The sequence below is a fragment of the Micrasema longulum genome, unplaced genomic scaffold, assembly GCF_059751315.1.
Source record: "Micrasema longulum isolate JH-2025_06_02 unplaced genomic scaffold, ASM5975131v1 h1tg001666l, whole genome shotgun sequence".
NCBI lineage: Eukaryota > Metazoa > Arthropoda > Insecta > Trichoptera > Brachycentridae > Micrasema > Micrasema longulum.
Window position 1 is genome coordinate 93,465 of NW_028278845.1, and position 21,129 is coordinate 114,593.

The 21,129-nt window shown below is 30.1% G+C and overlaps 1 protein-coding gene across 1 annotated transcript in view; it reads right to left on the minus strand.

Annotated features, from left to right (window-relative positions):
• LOC148274375 (limbic system-associated membrane protein-like) overlaps positions 1 to 21,129 on the minus strand; it is a 168,763-nt gene that overhangs the window by 44,861 nt on the left and 102,773 nt on the right. Inside the window, exons 2-3 of the mRNA XM_088237206.1 lie at positions 16,748 to 16,845; positions 5,646 to 5,853 (exon numbers count right to left, since the gene is read on the minus strand). Of these exons, the coding sequence (XP_088093332.1) occupies positions 5,646 to 5,853; positions 16,748 to 16,845 (306 nt within the window). The remainder of the gene's footprint in view (positions 1 to 5,645; positions 5,854 to 16,747; positions 16,846 to 21,129) is intronic.

Genomic DNA, 21,129 nt, shown 5'->3' on the forward strand with positions numbered 1-21,129 from the left:
AACTTGGTTTTATCACAACTTGATTCCCATTATTTTCTATTTACGATATTTTGAAAACCCACAATGAGTTTTTCTCGGTGTTTTGTAAACACTCTTTTTCAACGTTTTGCATCGCATTACTACGTCCGTCAACAGGGTTAATGTTATTTGTGTAGATGTATATTTTACATTACGTACTTAGATGAGATCGGCAAAGAACCGGAACCCTCTCTAAACCAACGGTCAGATGGCAGACTGTCAGAAAAATTACGAGAGAAGAGGAGTACATGACTGCATGCAAGTCGGCTACCCTGGAAAATTGGTTTGGGCCAAACACCTCATAGATCAGGGATGGCAAACCTTTTGAGCCAGAGTGCCAAAAAATTTTTTTTTCAATATTATAATATGTTGCGTGCCACACGCCATGTAAATAAAAACGCATCAAATGTTTGTGTAAATTAAGATTTTCAACACAAAAAAAGCACTGATGCATCGAAAAAATAATTGATTACTAATTAATGGCAAAATAAAAGAAATAAACAATAAATATACTAAATTAAAAAAAATAACCTTTAAAACTTAATTTTTAGTGAGATTTTTGTTGTTGGATGCTAGATGCCAAATTTTTTATATTGGGTTCATAGCTGGTAGCTTTTAATAGAATACAAACAGTAGTACTTTTGTCTGTAAGTATATTTCTTATATCTGATTTTATAAAGTTCATTGAAGAAATAATTATTCATAGGAATAAGTCGACGAAGAAATAGTTAATATGCCCATTTTCATTTTTTTAAGACGAGAAAAGGTTTCCGGGATGGTGTGCCAAGTTGTAAGTACTTAATTTTTGGCATTTTTCTGGACTGGTCCAACGAATAAATCTTACTCAATTTCTCCCAAAATAATTCTTAAATCATTAAATTTTCTTATCCATTTTGAACTCGACTGAAAATTTACCAATTTCTATTTCGAAATCATCTAATTCCATGAATTAAAACATTGTCAAGTTTTATTGTTGATACGTATATGTATCGGAATAGGCAATACATTTTGTAGTTTCTTCAAGTTGTCAAAACTGAACAAATCTCCGTGGAAATAGTTCTATTGTACGTGCGGGAAGTATTAAACAATGCGATCTATTTATGCATGAATCCAGTTATATCCTTCGTTTCTGTCGTTTGTAAACTATTGATGAACGAAGAAAATACACATGGCTATTCAAATATTTTTAAAACTTTTATATACTATTTCTAAAACTTTTTGGAATTTTTTGTACAATCACTTTTATTTTTTTCTCTTCATTCGCGTGCCATGCAAAATCGTCTCGCCATAAGTTCGCCATCCCTGTCATAGATGATTGAGATATACCTACACACATCTTCAAAATATAAGCAATGATAATCAGGAGCCAAAAAAATATTAATTAATTACGTAAAAGCATAGACTGTGAAACGATAATGATTTCAAATTAAAAACTGCATAAAGAAATAACTATGACACCTAAGTACCTGACTTCTGGAAGTATTTATTTTTATCGAGTTTGATTTTATTTAAGATTACTTTGTTTTCAATTTTATATTTCCTATCTGGTTCATAATTTACATGCATGCATGCATATAAATATATATAAACACAAACATATATATATTTGACATACTAACAATATTTTCATAGAATTAAGAGATATAATATGCAAGCCCTATCTCCCCATCAACAAAAAACTGTTATTTTTTATTTATTGTTTTTTTTTGCGTGTATGTACATATTTTTTATATATACTTTCGATTTTTAGTACAAACTTTTGACCAACTCTCGACTTTTAACCAATTTATTTTTTGGTTGGCTGGAAGATATTGCTTTTAGCAATAAGTCCGCCAATGTACTTATTCTTTGTGCTTGAAGATTAAAAAAAATAATATGTACTCATAGTATCGTAGTAACTGACGAATTGCATTAGTGCATTTAAGAATAGTATTTTTTGTATTGCTGTTTTTTTATTTTAATTATTATTGAAATAAAAATAGTAAAAAAATGCACAACTTAACACATTACATGACCGACACTTTTATGTGATCCGATACGTCGGAAAATATATTTTTTTTGTTATATGCAGGTAAGTTGATCTACGCTTCCGCAGTAAAAATATTTTATATAATACTGATTTAATGTCTCGGAAATCGAACCTGACGCCTATTGCGTGTTTTAGGTAAGAGCTGAAAAATTGTTGACCGACGAATCTACGCAGTAACTTTTTATTTTTACATTAATTTTATACCATTCCATATTGCAAAATAAAAACTTTTTGGACTACCCAATCGTATTGTTACAAATTCGTATGCATTACCTTCCTTTTTTTGTCAACCAATCAGTTGGAAATTCGTCATCGCGTCGGGTGCAGTTATTGCAACTATTTATAATGTGCTTACATTTTTTATCAATTATTTCTAGAACCTTTTTCGCGTTTTTAATGACCGGATTTATTTGGTTTTTGATTTTAATTCAAAGTAAAGTGATAGTGAGTGACAGTGCTTTTATAAATGTGATATGCGGAGTATTTTCAGTGTTTCAAAATTGCTCCTGTGTCCGTGGTATTTAAAAGAAACTCTAAGAGTTTTATCAATATATTTTACTTATAATTTTCCGTACGTATTGTATTTAGCATACTGTATTAAAATTTGTAATATTGTGAGCAAAAAACTCCCAAAATTTTACCACATTAAAGAAAAAACGTCATCAAAATAGAATATTACGGATATTCAATCTTTTCATTTCGGGAAATTATTAATTAGGTGCAACAATATTGATTAAAACCTTATAGTTTCTTTGGTATATGTGCATTGACTTTCGTTGAATTGCAATCAGCATCTCGATTTCTACTGTCTGATTAAAATAAGGTAAGACGCTTTTCAAAATTAATTTTTCTGCTGAATTTATTACTAAAGATGGCGATCGGCTTCTTGAGGAACATAGAGTATTACTTGACTTTACAACAATTTAAGTTTGTACTGTAGTTACATAAACGATTATTTTTGTATGTAGAATGAGTTTGAGATGATTTAATTTTGTAGGTAGGATAGGACATAATTAATGGAACGTCATCGCGTAAATCTTCATACAAATTCGAAAATAACTTATTTGTTTTGCAACAGTTTTAATCCTCGTGAGTGTACCATCAGAAGAACATAGCACAGCATAATCGTATTAAGATCATTTCGCAGTAAAATAGCCCTGAGCAGCATTCCGCGGCGCGACCCAGCAACACGAAATATTATCTTCACAGTTTTATACGAAGCAAACTCGTGGCATCCGATACAAAATTTTGTCGCGCGTCGCCGCTGTAGTACGATTCAACCCTTAGAATAATAATTATCTAGAGAAGCCCTTAAGTTCCATTGCATAGAACAAAAACATTCTGAATTTTTAGTTTGGTTTTTAGTTTAACAACAAACGTGTGGTGAACGGTTTCGGTTTGCGTTCGCAATTTTCAACCTCAAGTACCTACGGCCCGTTATATTGCTGTAATATGTAGCTAACTTCGTGGTCAATAACATTATATAAATGTTTTTCTCTATATAGGAGACTCTATTATGTTATTACTCAAAGGTTTGACCTTTAAAGAAATGTGCTTTCCCGTGTTCCGATTCCTTTCCTCAAATATTATTATTATGAATAAATTACATGGCGGCCTTCAATTTTTGTTTTTTTTTTAAATAAACGGCACTTAGTTCTTTTTGTATATAAGTCGCAAATACAATTATATACACACATGTAAGTTAAGTGAATAAGTAAAAACTAACATTCAAAACATACTAACTCTTATTTACAAATTAAGAAGTCTGGAAAGAAAAACAGTATGATAATTATACAAACATTATAAAAATATTGATTAAAAAAATTGGTAATAAAAATATTTTGACCTGTAAAAAAAACCAAGAAAAACACATTTATATTATTAAATAAAACTACTACTTAGGTGAATATTACGTATAAAAAATATTTTTACTGATATAAAAAGTTGATAAAGATAAATAATTTGTACGTATAAATAAAATAAAATTTAAAAAACCCCGTAGGGACTAAACTTCACTTGGAATGAATCACCAACGTCTTGGTACTTATTGCCTAGAAAATGAAGTTTATTAATAACTGCATTTTTACCATACGAAGTCGAAGTATTGTTGCCTCAGTATTGGTAGGTTGGCCGAGTTGTCCTTTTTGCTACATTTAAATTAATTAGTGATAAAATTGCAGGAGTATTAAACATGAAACGAATTACTTCAGTAAATCTTCTAATGAAAATCACCCTAAAGAAGCTGTATAATAAGTATCTCAGCACCCCGACACGTCTTGCAGCTACATAGAGCATTGACGGAATGAAATCTAGCTCTCATTTACATTATATAAACAAATGCCTTATTTTTGTTATCAAAAACATTTTTCACTTTGTGGTATGACATTTTACACTTATTTGTTTATACATTTGTATAAACCACTTTAATTTTTTAAATTATACTTCGACCGGTTTCGAGGTTACTAAATCATCGTCAGGAATTAAACTGTTAAATTAAACTAGTTTATACAAATTTATAAACAAATAAGTGTAAAATGCCTTTATGTTGCTTTCATATTTTTGAAAATCATTTACAAATAACATTTAGATTACAAAACATTCTGCATATACAGAGCGCATACACAGTTGGTATTCTACGGCAAAATTTACGAATTATTTGCATATTATTTACAGATAAGACAAGCTGCATTAGTTTTTTTATTTAAACACTTTATATACATATATATACAGTTTACATACATATGCATAATAATGGGTATATTGCTTCAAAGCAGTTTCTTCCTACGTACCCAAACCGTTCAATTTAAGAAAATCAGTGTATATTGTATTATTTTCACAATAAAACAAATCATTTTTTAAGAAAAAAAAATTGACTAAATATCTACACTTTACTTTGAAAAGATGAGGTGTTTAAGAGGGAAGGAAAGAATACGTGATTTGAATGTAAATAAAGAAGTGGCAGGGCGTCTCTGACAATTTTCAGTAGATTATTCCATTATCGCAGCTACTGCTGTGAAACAGCAGGCGACAAAATAAGAGCATTGAATGGGTATTGTGAGGGTTCTTTTGTTACAAAAACAAAGATATAGTCCCTGCTGTGATACAGGTTAGAAGAGCTCTCTCAAATGAAACGAGTAAAGAAGAAACGATCAAAGAAGTTATATAATGTAAATGTTTCTACATTGCCTGTTACCAATGCAGTGTAGTTACGTGCGATATTCGGTTATGTGGTCGAATTTGCGAAGATTAAAGATAATATATAACGTATACATTCTGCAATCGTTTCAACTTATCAAGCAATTCAGAATTAGCATCTGGATAACATGCATTTGCATAATCAAGGCGTGGAGTTAACAAATGTATTATTAACTATCCCAAGTGCTAAAAACAATTTGTAGACAATGATTTACAATCGAAAACCAAAATTATTTTGGTATTTGCTTTTGGATCATCGATTCGCATAGTAAACTAGCACTTTCCTTTTTTAAACTTGACGTTTTTTTCTACACCCGATTCTACGCATTTGAATACCCCAAGTGTCGCGAATGATACAATGGTTTGGCAATATTTTAAAATCTAAAACATATTTCTCTCTTACCTACGACATCAAGGTAGCCGAGCTGGCTCTTCATGGGGTCAGTGTTAATCTGACACATGTACCAGCCCCTGTCTGCAGGCCGCACCTCCTTCACGTGTAGGAACCACGTGCGGTGGTCACTGTGGCTGACTCCGATCCTCTTGTTCTTCGTGATCACGTGGCTATGGATGGTCAGGATTGTCTGCGTGTCCACCCTTAACCAGGCCACCTATCAAAAAATATTTTTAGAATGTATAGTATAAGGGATCGTATTATTCCTTTTGAATGAATCAGTCGCAATTTTTTTGCAGTATTAACATAATTATTACCATTATTCTTGCATCAACACTTATATAAAGCGCGTGTAACAGCAAACATTTAAAAAATTTAATTTTTTGTATTTTTTACGGAAGTATCCTAAATATATATAATGCTATTCGTATCCACAAAAATAAGCACAGTTAAAGATATTAGATTGCTGTCGATTCAAATAATTAATTATTGTTTTGCCATTGTCTAACATAAAAAAAAAAAACTAGACTGATTTTGCGATTTGTTGACTATATTAACATATTACAACAGAGATGAAGAACATTTAAGAGAAGGTAATATAGACGTCTAGGCATCTACAGGGCTTATGACCTGTCAATGGCTGGTTTAAGTGGCCACTTTACACACTGTGTAACATTCACCATTCTGCCCATATTTGAACATCTATATTCCTTCAATTATATCATCTGTTGATGTTTGTGAAGTTGAAGAGCTGAAACCTTTAGTTATGCGGGTGAGATTCATCTGATTGAATTATTTTTATCTACATACTAGGCAACGCCTAAAAATGTTATTTTTCCAATTTCTATACTTCTTCATGGACTGTGAAACTTTATGGACATGGATGGTGAAATAATTCAATTAGATGAATCTCACCCGCATAAATAAAGGTTTTAGCTCTTTAACCTCACAAACATCAACAGATGAAAGAATTGAAGGAATATAGATGTTTAAATATGGGCAGAATGGTGAATGTTACACAGTGTGAAAAGTGGCGACTTAAACCAGCCATAGACAGGTCATAAGCCCTGTAGATGCCCTGACTTCTATATTACCTTCTCTTAAACGTTCTTCATCTCTGTTGTTATATGTTAATATAAACAGCTCTCCAGGGAGTTGAATCCACTCCTTGTCTACATTAAAAATATTGTTGACTATATTGAGTAGTTCTTAGATCTTTCATGTTTATGATTTTGTAATTCCTCAATAGTTAATAAAATAAAGTTCCTATAGCGTTTATGAAAGAACTGTTACATATAAGTTACATGTATAACATAGCAACGAATCAAAAAGCGCTAAAAATAAACAAATTTATTAATATTTAAAGCATTAACTTTGTAGTCAAACATTTAACTGAATGTTATAAAATATTTGTAAATAACCACATATGAACTTTTTTATGTCGAGCGGTTTCGAGACGTACCCGCATCTTCGTCAGGACGCTAATTAAACCAACGTGCAAAATCCACCATACACCTTCACCAAAGTTGTTGCGCAAAAATATAACACCACCGCGAAATGAATTTTAATAAGCAACCGTTACATTTAATTGGTGTTCTGACGAAGAGACGGGTACGGCTATTAACCGGTAGACATATAAAGGTCGGTAAGTGGCTACATACAAATATTTAATAATATTTAGTGTGTTTGGCTAGATTAAGTGGGCATTTTACACACTGTATTTCATTAACCATTCTGTCTATGTTTAAACAACCATATTTTTTCGCTGATTTTTGTGAATTCAAACAGGTTATAAAATGGCTTCTTAAACCAGCCAACGAAAAATTTTTAGCCTTGTAGCCTAGATGTCCATTTTTTTAATGTTCTTCATCTTGTCAAATAATCTAATGTCTTTGGGTATGAACTGAAAAAATATTTGGTGCGTTTCCCACCAAAGGGAAGTAGTATTGCCATTTTAACTCTTCGTATTGATATTATTACCGACTGACATTGGTGTGGTTAATGGCATTTAAATAAACAGTGATATATGCATGATTATGTAATTTATCATTTGCTGACTTGTATAAAGGGCGACGGAGTTAAGAAATTTAAAAATAAATGATAATAATAATGTAATTTAATGTTATTAAATTTATGAAAATACTATGATGGACATAGACTTTTGTAACTGAATTTGATACAAAAAAACACAGTTTTTGCTAACATAGTAATGAAAAACAATGACAATATTCGACAAAGGCCCCCCATATAATTGTCCAAGTCCACAATGAAAGTAAAAGAGTTAAAATGAAATTTAAAAATTTAAAATTTTAAAAGAGTAACTCGTTTATTGACAAAAAAACATTGCTTTTTTGCATGAGCAAAATCGATAGAAAGACCCACAGTTTTTAAAATGATTTTCGGGTATGTGGAGAAAGTACTTTATGTTGTAATAAATATATTAATGTAAATAACTCCCTTTGGTAGAAAATCCAGATCCTTTAGATAAACGTAAAAAAAAAAAAAAAATTATTTAAATCCTTTCGTTTTTTACAGTATACATAAGAGGTAAAACAGAGTGTTAAAAAAAAAGGATAATTACATAGAAACAAAATACATATTAACAGTAAAAATAGCAATCCAAAAATTCCACAAAGACATGGCCTGTTAGTAGGAATACAAGAAATGTTTATGAATTTTTGCTCACATAATAAAAAGACAGTTTTAATATTTTTGTGTAACATAAAAAGAAAAGAAAATATTCTGTAAAAGATTCTAGGGTATTTTTTTACAGGTTGATCAAATACATATTTTATCTTTTGAAACAAACGGTTTTACAAAATTTTCTTTTGAAATTTGTGATGTTTAATGATTTATTTGGTGACAGTAAATACTTACGTTTTTGCGATTAAACTAAATATTTTTATTTTGGGGGCCATTTTTAACGAGTTGTAAATAATTCACTATCAGGAAATGTGAAACAAGTTGTGACAGGGCGGGATTCGAACCTCAGACCTCCTGCTTCAGAGTCAGCGACACTACCTACGGGACCTTAATCCATTTTCTTTATTCCACCTGCACATATAAAAATGGTTACATGTAATAGCATAGTTTTATCTTATGCAAGACCAGTGACAAAAAATACTTTTCTTTATGTGAAGATATTATTACGGACGCTAAATATAAAAGTTTTGTAAAACCTCAAAGAAAACTTGTGCAGGGTTGAAATTAGCCTTATTAAAATTCATAGAAGTTCGTGAAACTTGGTTGTCTCCATTACTATGGTTTAACATATTTTATTCAGGAGAAGTATCGTGTAAAGAGTAAAGCATGCCTGCTTATGACCATTCTTTTACTCACATAGCTTTATTGATTCTTAATTTGCTTTTTAACAGGGTAATTTAACGACACTCGATTTTTTTTCACGCGTAAAGAATAATTTTTAATAAATATCTCTGAAGATTAGATAAAACGTATTTGCTAGGAGCTGACAGGCGTGGAAAAAAGAACAATCTGTGATGTGTTCTTTGTTTCATAATGTTTGACGGATTCCTTAGTTGGTCGGTCTTGCATTCCGTGTTATGTTCATTTATATGAAATTGTAATTACTCCTAATTATAGTTTATATATTTAAAAATAATAAAAATATATTTGCGTTCTAATGATTAACCCAGATATTTCAATTTAAACGTTAACTATTGTGTGGCTATGGTGAAACACGAGTCTACATACAAAACACAACTTGATGTCTCTCTTGTTAACATATTTTATGAAGTTGTATTTTTTGTAATCTTCAAATGGACATTTTCATGCTGGATCTGTAAAGTAAAATTTGCATTAATATGCTGTATTTTAGTAAAAATAATATTTATCCTTTTTATGAAAAGAATAATTATGCGAATGAAAGTGATGCCAATATAACAATAAATCTTATTCGCCGCGTAAGAAAGAGCAAGTAAATAGAAGAATAGAAATTTATTACAAAGAAGACAGAAACGCTGTTCTGTGGCTGATGTTTGTGTGAAAGAGACGAATACCAAATAAGAAATTTATTCAATCAGTCAGTTATTAGCTGTGAACGGTAATGTACGCTAGTTAAATTACTGGCGTATATATATATATGTTTGGATAATTTATATAGCGCCATTTTTGTGAAAATCACCTCAAAAGCGCTGTACAATAAATAAATATCCCAGCACGTCTTGCAGCTACAAAGCGCATGGACGGTTGGGATTCTAGTTCCTCGACTCCAATTATGATATATAACAATTATGATATAAAGGAGCAAGATAACAGCACGTATTGCAGCTACAGAGCGCATGGACAATAAAAAATCTAGCCCGTATTTACATTTTTTAAAAACTAAATTATTTGACAGTAAAGTTTAGGGTTTAAGTGATATTTAAAAAAAACGAAATAAAAAGCAAATTTATCAAAATAGAAGTTAGATGGCAACAAGTCTTGCAGCTACTGAGCGCATGGATGGTTGAAATTCTAGACCCCATTTACTAAATTTAGATATTTGATAGTTGATAACATTTACATAATATGATAGCTAACATCACAAAAAGTCTTGCAGCTTCAAAACGCATATTCATGCGTCAAAGCGTATTCATGATTTTAAATTTATTATGCTATAACAGGCCTAAATTATATTTTAATTTTTATACTTTATGAAAAAGGAATTATTTAACAGTATGCCTGTTTGTTTTTTTTCAAACAGGCATACTCTTAAATAAACCAAATCTTAACTTTTTTAAGCACAGCCTTTTAAGAATTAACCGTGTTAGAAAACGGGAAACAAGTTGTGATAGAGCAGGGTTTGAACCTTGGACCTCCTGATCCAGAGTCCCACACTTACCAATACCAACTTTACTTCCAAACACTGTTCTATTTTTTATTGCTTTATATTGTATTTTTGAAATTTGATGTTGTTTATGTACTCATGTTTTATAAAACTTCCATGTATGTAAAATTAATAAAATAAAATAAAAATTTAATAATATTACTTTACTGCTTTAAATAAAATGGAATTTTGTGACTTCGCATTTTTTCTAAATAGAAGCCTGTTTTTTTACATTTTCTTTGGTATTGTGATCATGTTCATGTTAGCTTTTTTTCCCCAAAACCATTTGAAATCAAGTACCTTCTAGGTTTTCGAAAATGCTTTCATATGAGTCCTTTCGCGAACATGTTATTTTTACCTGATGTTATTAATATGTGTAAATCATGATTGAATAAATTATAATAAATATTATAAATATAACAAATTTGCTTCCGGGAAAGATTTTTATCGATAGTTACGAAAAAAAAAAATGTTTTTCATCCATTGCAACTTTTGCATAAGGAGACGAAGAAAAAGATAATGAGGTAACAAGCTTGTTACAAAAAAACAAGTGCATAATAACTAAGACTCCTTGCGCCGTAAACAAAAGTAGATCGCGGTCTCAAGAGGGTGCTCACTTCCCTTAGTTGACACTATTGTGACTCTTTTGTGTTTTTGTTGAAAACCAAAGGCGTCTAAAAGAAGTGATTATTTTATCAGTATATGTAGAATTAGCAAACTTGTTATATTTCGTATGAGTTTTTATGAATAATAGAAGAAAACCTATTAAAAATTTATCTTTAAATGGGAAAAAAACATTGGCGGCTCCCGTTGTGTAATTGCCAAGGCGCTTCTTCAGGTTTGGAGCGTTCCGGGTTCGATCACAAAAATTAAATGTTGTTTGTCTCAATTCTAGGTGTTCAATGTTATTATTCACCTTGTTATGTTGCAAAAAAAAAAAACATAAAACACAATACAATAAAATATGTGATCAGAATTGATTATTGTTGCACCTATCGATAATTAATGAAATAAATTATGTAGATTCTAAGCCTTAAAATTCAAAATATTATATTTGGTTTTTTTTTTTTCTAAAATACATAGAACTTGTACAATTTATTTTGTGTAGTTTTTGTTCTTATTTTTTAACTAATTTATTTACAATTTTATGATTAGTTCTGAAGTGATGAATTATATTTGTAATGGAAAATATCAAATGATTATATTTTTATTATGTAAATATTATTATATTTCTTGAATATAATACTTTAGCATGAACAAAATTCATTAAATAAGTGTTATTATTTAATAACGTATGCATATTCTTTTGAACGGAATTAATTAGACATTCTTGAAATACTAATATGTAAAACCTGCTTTACATAATATTTTATCAATCGTAAGGACGCGGACGATACGAATTTGCTTCAAATCTATGAACAAACTGTGTGCCATGCCGTTCACTAACTGGAGTCGAAAAATGAAAAGTATTTAGAGATATTAATAAATTAAAAATAAACAATCCGCTTTCTAAATTTGTACATATTTAAATGAACTCCGGGTCTGAAAGATTTACTATCGTATTCGGGTTGCCCAATGAAGTCCACAATATTAATATTTTTAATTAACGCTTCCATGTGTTTCATTTTTAATAAATGTAACCGCCTTGAACAATGCAGGTGCAGCACGCCTCTGTAGTTTGCTTTTAATGGTTTAGCTAAGATGTAACGAGCCAGTTAGTCACGTGCTAGAAGTAACTCGATCTCACAATAAACCATGCTAGTGAAAGAAATACCCTAATCATTTAAAACTTAAGAATGATACCACGAAATAAATAAAATAAATCGTCCATAGGCTAGTGCATTGGTAACAATAAATACAAATCAACGTATAAAATATCGTTTAAAAAGGAGATACACTTTCAACCTCTCTCACTACTTTATAATATTCATCCCAACCCTTGAGATCAAAATATCTTAGTGAAAATGTTCTATCACTTCATTCTTCTCAGGAGATAGCACCTTTCATTCTTTGACATACCGTATCATTCTTTACCAATTCCTTTTCCGTTCAAGGTGGCAGACTTTGTAATGAGAGACCAGATCATATAATAAATGCACCTTCCGTGGTCACTTTTGAGGACCGCTTAAAACATGATTATGTATCCGTTGAATTCTTCTGTTCATTTTAAATTTTTTATTCCTTTTCTTTCCTGGATCGTCTTCCTGTCTTTCTCCAAACACATTACCAGATACAACGTTCCTCAAAATATAATGTGCACAGCAAAATAATTTTTATTGATAAGTTTATATGTACAGGCTCTTTCCACACAAAAAAACAGTTTTAATTCGAAAATAAATATTTATACTAAAATGTTGTATTAAATTGAGTACACATTTTGACAAATTTTTTTCGACCTCTCTGTTTTTAAGTTGGCTAAAAGATATTGCTTTAAGCAATAAACCCACGGAAACGCATATATTTTTGTATTTGAAGTTTTAATAAATAAAAGTATTTTGAAGTTTTAATAATGAAAAGTAGAAAACACTTCAGAAAGAAAAATAATATTTTTATATTCTGATTCGTAAAAAGGGCCTAAAACAAAGAAAAATCAGCATATTATCGAAATTTTCTCTTGTTTTTACTTATAAGAAATGCTAAAAGAGTTTTTTTTTATAAATTACCAAAGTAACGCAACGGTTGTATTTTTAATAACGGAGATGAAAAATAGTGCGTTAATAAGTTTAATTTAATTTTTGTAGGTTTTTTAATCATCAAATCATCGAACTCTTCTCTGTACCTATTGGCTTATAGGCTACTTCATTAGTAAAACAAATACAACATACCTCTATCATCTGTTACAATAAGGTACTGAGATCAGTCATACGCCTCAGGCGCCAATACAGGATCAGTGAAATATTGCAGTTTAAAACCACATTAGAAATAAACATTTCTTTCCAGGGATTGAACTCAGAACCCCAAGCATAAGCAAACCCGCCAATCCTTACACTACTAGGCGGACTTATCTCCACTCGATTTCCTTTTGTAGGATTTTTACAAGAAATAATTATCGTGTCAAATACACCAGTCCAGAATACTGGTTCTATTTTATACACAGAACTGTATTCATCCAACCCGAATTTTAAGGTAAATAATCAAGTCGAAATATGCATTAATTAATTTATTTTATGTCTTATACATGGCATGTAATTGTACTTTGACATTGTCAAATGGCATTTCTTTTCAACCAATCAATTAAATTTAAAGTGTTTTTTATATAATTTATGATTCCAAAGAAAATCAAATAATAAAACAAAATAGATAAAAAGAAATAACAATATTTGTTTATAAGTTAATTATAAACAATGCTGGTTTTCAATGGGAAAAGGGTATAAAAAGAGAGGAAAGAACGAGAGATTAAAGAAAAAAAGGAGCTATTTTTTCTGGCGTGATTTGAACAAAGATACTGTTGCAACATCTTTGATAGAGGGTGGAAGATGATCTCATGAAAAGCGAAAATTTGTTTATTTATTGACAATAAAAATCTACTTGAACTTATTAAAATACAAGTCTCAACTCCATAAGATCAAAGTCCTGTGTTGAATTGGGACGAATGATATACTTAAACAACATAGCAGAACAATAATATTATACAAAACAAGATAATAATTAAAAATTAATACGTAGCACATTAATATTAAAATAACAAACAAAGTGAAACGTTTGATTTAGATGAAACATCTGATGAATATTTTTTGTGTCTATGGAAACCAACACGAATATATTTAACAACCACTGAATATCTCTGATGCCTATGAAAACCAACCTCAATACATGGAACAACCACTAAATATCTCTTATATTTAAGGAAACCAACTGAAATATTTAAAAAATCATCAAGGAGCTTTCAACTCAAATCTCTCCCCCAAGGAAATTCCAGTCTTAAACCCTTCTCTTAAAAAAACAAATTTTGTCTCTGAGAGAAACTATAAAAAAAATCTGAAGTACAATTCGAAATTTTCATTTTAATTTTTATCTTGCGAACGAACCTAACAAATTAAATTACTGTTTAATTATTTAATATTGCATCTTGATTGCCTGCATAAATTAAATGAGGGTGTTTGTGTAGAAATTTGAACTAAAACACGCGGTTCAAACAGAGGTATTCAATATCTGCGGGTTAGGGGCAAAAAGTCCCACCGAAAAGTAAAAGAGGTGAAGGAGGGAACAAAAAACTTCTGAAATGTTTTCTTGCCAACAGATGTCGTCACAAAAAACATTTGATCCAGCAGACTTTCTGTTATTTAGAGGGAAAGCGTTACCTACGCAAAGAAATGAATATTTTTTCATCTTTGTGTTGCTATAAAATGTTCTACCGAAAAGCTAAAACTATGCCTATTCACGTATAATTAGCGCAGCGGAGAGGAAATTACGGTTCGGGGATGTAATGAGATGTGTTTTTTGCTCGAGACTTTGGCCTAGCAATAGTTATTGTATTCCAGAGTAATTAAGCATCTCAGCGTCTTAATATTAATGTAAGATATTTATGTGAAAATTTTAGACGTATGTTTTACAAATTAACCATGAAAAATAAACAAGATTTTATCAACCACTTTTATACCTTAGCGGAATTAGCTATTCAACGTTACTATACAACGTTCCCAATCTACTTAATTATTTATCTGATTTAATACATTTCTTATGATGATTTTATTTCAATCTAATAGATTTCTCTTGAATGAATATCTGTACCTTAGAGGATAAAATGCGGAAGTCTACTTGAAGGTAAAAATGCAAAAATTATCGCTATAACCTATTTTACACGTTAATAAAACACCGAAGACCACTTTCATCTTAGTAATGCTTTTTAAAGTAGAAATAAAAATCTGAAGTTCACTTTGTTTTTTATGCAAAAAATATCACTTGTCCCAAAAAAGCTATTTTGATATGTACTATTGTTATTAAAATAATATTTTTAAAACGATCTTTATACTCGTAGATTGAAATTATCTCATTTGCTTCAAAAGTTATGATGTTTTGGAAATCGCACAATCACCAAAACTTTTTTCCTAAACATTTCGTTCTATTTTACTCCCGTCGTTTATCCTTTAAGGTACAGTTATTATCTGCCTAACTAGCAAATAATCTAGAATAATTCAGAATTATCCCTGTCCAGACGAATGAAGAAAACAGATATGTTTAAAAAATAGAACTAGAAGCCTGGACAAGCGCTTTGGACTCTATGGCTAGTACTACTCTCAGGTAAAAAATCCTGAAAAGGAAATCGAGTGGAGACAAGTCTTCTTAGTGGTGTAGTGGTAAGAGCGATTCCCAATCACGCTTGAGATCCCGGCTTCGATTCTTGGCAGGGAAGGTGTGAAATATTGGTTTCAGAAGTGGTTCTACACTGCTATTGTGGTACAAGAAAATACAGTTTTTGCCATCATTCGTGTTCGTAATATGGTCATGACGATGAATGACAATATACGATAAAGGCCCTAAATATAATTTGCCAAACTCACAGTGAAAGGGGCAGCGAGAGTATTATTATTTAAAAAAAATAAAATTATTCCTTTGTTGATGATAATATTTTTAACATCTTTTGTAAAGGTTGTCTTTAGTTTTTATTTAGTTTTGTCTGGTAGTTTATTGGGTGATTTCAGTCCCTGGTTTATGAGTCTCGACTGTCCTTGTTTTGTTTTAGAATGTTGTATATGATATTGTTCTAATATTCTCGTATTGTGTCCATATTTAATATAATTTGAGGATGTTTTTTTTTCTGAAATGTTCGTTTAACTAAGTAATTTTTAAAAAAACTTCAAATAATACTATCCCAATTTTCATATTTAAGTTTATTTTTATTTCGATATTCATTATCATTCCCTTTCCGCACCTAATAGTACATAGGGCACTGCGTTGGTACATCAATCGCAGCATGTCTTGATCATTTTTGTTACATGAGTGTAAGATGATTAGTCTCACGCTTCAGGTACTAGTACAGGGACTATGAAATATTTTTTTTAGTGCAAAAACACTCTTTTAAATTAATATTTCAAATCAAACACGTCAGGAATCGAACCCGAGACCTCTCGCGTGGTGGGCAAACGCGCTGACCATAACACCACGAGGCCGACAAAGCCGATAATATTTCTGAATTGACTACATTATTTTGTGGATGCTTATTAACATATAAGTTTGAATCTTAAAATATTTTTTTTAACAGGCCTGTTTTTCATTTGAATCATCGGTTCTTGTTGACGTACTTTTTTCGACTCTAAAATTTGCTTACAAAACATATAAAACTTACCTTGTACGTAGAAAGGTCTTGAACTATACAACCCAATATTGCTTCTCTTCCAACAGGAACTGTGACGTTTGTGATTGGTGAACTAAACTTCGGATCCGCTAAAAAACAAAATAAACAAGAATTAGATTTATGCTTGTACAGTGTGTACACAGAAGGTTTGTTACAGTGAAAATGTATTTTGCGTCTCTTATCTTAATCTTACGCACTTAGAAATCAAAAAGCGGATTAGTACTGCGCGACAAATTAATATATTTAAAAACAAAAAATAGAGATGCGACCGAAATCTTGACTTTTTAAGTTATCCAAATCCATAGTTGGATTTTCTTGGACAACAACACTCTTTTACAAATTTTAATCATCGCATTTTAAAAAGTTTTTATACAATCTCTTTTTTTATTGTTTCACATCATTATTTTAATATTGAGTATTTATAATCCAAACCCAACTCATTCTGGCTCTAAATAATTTGAATAAGTCTTTCACATTGACGTGACGATCAAATAACATGTTTACTTAAATGATAACATTGTTCTCTACCTTCCGTTACAAATACAAGAGATACTAAATACTCCACCCTGATGCTGCAAAAAAATAAATACAATCTTCGGTCAAAGAGGATTGGCGTACTACTCGGTTAAAGTGTACAATCTACTTCTATTATCCATAAGGACAATTAGTAAGTTCTCACAATATAAAATTGCTATTAAGAAATGGATAGTGGAGGTGGGTTGCACACGGATCGATGAGTGGATCAAGCCAAATAGGTTAAATGTGTGTACTGTTTATGAAATTTGTTCTATTGGTCTATATAAATTGGTTATGTTTTTTATGATTATTTAAATTTTTTTATTGTTTATTATGCTAATGATAATTAGGTTAATTAGATTAATTACGTTTTTTTTATTGTTATAATTATGTTAACTTTGTTAAATAGCTAATTTAAGGCATGTTTCACATTTTTTATAATGTTTTTCTCGGCACGGGAAACCCCGAACATTATTGTGTATAAAAAAGAATACAAACAATGTAAAAGTATAAATAAATAAATAAGTCAAATTAAAATCAATATTCATAGAATTACTTTGCTAAGCGTTCTCGAGGTATTATTTCCCGAAAATGTCGCTTTATAAGTTATTCATGATAAAAATATCAATTTGATTTCCCTCTCAGAATTCAGAATTTAAAAATAAATAATCCAATGTTATTATTATATTTCTTCATATGCAATGCAATGGATACATTCAGCATTTCCAATATAAAGTGGAGACTATTTTAGTATTTTCATGGTAAAGCTGACTAGAACTCAGAACAGCCATTTTTATATAGCCTCAAAATATTTGCAACAACCTAGAAACTTCTCCAGCTTTATAAAATAAAATTTATGTATGCAAAAAATAAGATAAATATTAATGGTAATATTTTTTTTTAAGTGTCATTAAAATAATTAATATTTTTACAACTTAATAAACATTACCATACAAAATGAAGTTTTACATTTTTATTTTAGAAGAAAATAAAAAAAATATTAGGTGAAATTCGTAAAAAAGATGTATTTAAAATTTATAGTATTGAAAATCATCGATAAAGTGTTGTTCAAATCAATTATTCTATATTTGGAATGATTCATAGATACGAGTATCTATAAAGGCACAGGCATGAAAAAATTCCAATAGGTATTTTAGAAGATGACGAATTTTAGTCGAGAAATTCGAATTTATTTTGATTTCTAACAATTAAATTGTATGTTTCAGTTAAGTTCAAATGATTTTTTTAAAGAATATTTTAAAAGTGCAAATAAAGTTATAGTACAGCGGAAATCTAATTTCAAAAACTGCGTCACGTTTCCAAATCCCGACTCTTATCATCAAAAGTTATAAAGTTAGAACATTGTTTAATCTATGAGCTTACTATCAAAAACCAAATTCTATGTGTTGACCATACCTTTTAATGAACTTGCTCTAGCTAAGTTTGCAGTCACACAAGTCCTCGTTCATCGGAGTTCTCTAGGAAAGTAATAAACAAACTGCTTCCGACTTCTAAGTAATTAACGACGAAGAACCCTGAGATTCCACCAGAAGCAAACCAAAGCGATCGATTCAAGAGCTTAGCCGGAAGCAATTTAATGATTTATTACAGTTAATTCAATAATGTCAGAAACAGAATCTTATATTGAATGCATTTAATTAATAGGTTCGCAATTCAACGATTTTTATAAAACACCTTATTTATTTATTTGACACTTTATATATGTATATACATACAATATATATACATATAAGGGCGGGCATATTGCCTTAAGGCGATTTCTTCCCACCTACCCAAACCGTTCAGTTTGAGAACATTATAAATACATGAACCTTGTATATCGAATCCACATAAAAATCAAATCATTATCATAAATTAAATATAAAACAACTTTGCAACAAGTAAGTGCTTCAAATATATTTTTTTCGTTTAAGTTTATGACAAACCCACAGTTAACATAACAACAGTTCGGACAAGCATTATATATTGTTGTTGTTTTTTTAAGAAAAAAAAAGAAAGGATTTTTCAAACGTAAAAATTCATAATAAATTAATTAAGCTAAAAAATCATATATATTAGCTTTAGTTAAGTTTAAATTTTAAATATTTTTCTTTGTAATCCATTTTATTATGTTTTATACTAATTTGAAGACTTGCTAAATACAATAGCCTGACTCTTTTTTGACAAGTTCAACCTGCATTGTTCTTATTTTTTGCTTAATACATGTTTTGATGTTAAATAGAGGATTAAAAATAAAAATAAAAGTATTTAAAATAAAAATAAAAGTATTTAAAATAGTTATTGAAAACATTTTTTACATTTCCTTTTACATTAAATGATATTTTTCAGAATTAAATATTAAAATTATAATATTAAAATATTTCCGTAATGCTAGTATCTACTCAAAAACTGATTTTAAACTTTGTAAATATAAAAAACATAAAATATCGACAGTAAAGAACTTCAGCCCTACAAAAAATTTGATACAATAAATATTTTCTTGCCCGCGGTAAAAATTGGAGCATTAAATTGTACGGCAAAGTTTTTTGGAAATGTACGAAAAAAATTTTTTTTTTTATGAAATCTAACTACTTTGAACGACGTCACTAGTTCATATAAATCAACCAATGATGGTTATGGAAGATTTTTGGTGTGCTTGCCATCAATGGATCAATGGGAAAAAATGATCAAGAATACGCGGAAGAGAACCTGTAACGTCACACGCGGAGTTATTTCTGGAATCCAAATCTTAAAAAAATCATAGCTCTGATAATACGATAGACAAAAATTGTTTTTTTTTTTACTTCAGTTTTATAGTCTATTAATAACTAAAAAAAAATAAAAACCACTGAACTTCCCCATTCTTCGTTATTTAACTAACATGGGTAATATTTACAATATATTAGGAAGGCATCAAAATTATTAAAGGTTTGAAGTATTTGCCTCTGGTTCAATTGACTGTCCCGAACTCCTTAGTATGCAAACTCTCTATGAATGTTCCTTCCTAAGTTCTAAGGAATAACCTTTTTCTTTATATTCCTCTTGTTTCATTTAATTGTCGGCAAAATTCATATTTATGGCGAATTTTTAATCATTTTACTGTAATAACAAAATCATTAAACATATATTAATTTGCGAATAATCATTACGACGTGCGGCGTTTGATTTTGAAATAATTCGTAGTGTTTTTTCTTTTCTTTCTGATTGACATTATATTACTGTTCATTTTATGTTCGAGAATATTTTCTAACTTACTGTGATGCTACTTGCGAAAACCTGTAATTGGCTTATATGTAATTTGTTTTGTTTTATTTGTAAGATAAATATAGCTGTTAGTTATCCAAATAAAGAATAAAATTAAGTCGAATAGAAAGGAATTTAAAATGCACCGATCACGTTGATATTAGCAAACAGAAGAACACGTATTCAAGCATTTTTTTGCTCGTGACGTCTTAAATGACAATAGAAGAAGCGATTTCACCAAATGAATCTTGGCATTTTAGTAATATATAACTACTCGTACATGCAGTGGTTTCTGACTGATGAAGTTCTACGGAATTCGGACCAGAGAAGTTCGGCGTTAAGTGTAATGCATTTTGGCAACCGCGAACTGATAATGTAACAAAGGAAAAGCATTTAAAAGTGATATCGCCACAAAACGTGACCTCAGACTATGGTCCGCGGCCAAATATGGAAAATATCGTACATGGTAATAATGCACGAACCGTCCACAATGCCAGATTTTTTGCCTAGAAATACGAGAAAGGGTCATAAAAAGACGATTATAATACATATGAACACGAAACGAAGAGGATTACCTATTTCACTACTAGAATCAACCCCTTTGACGTTAGATA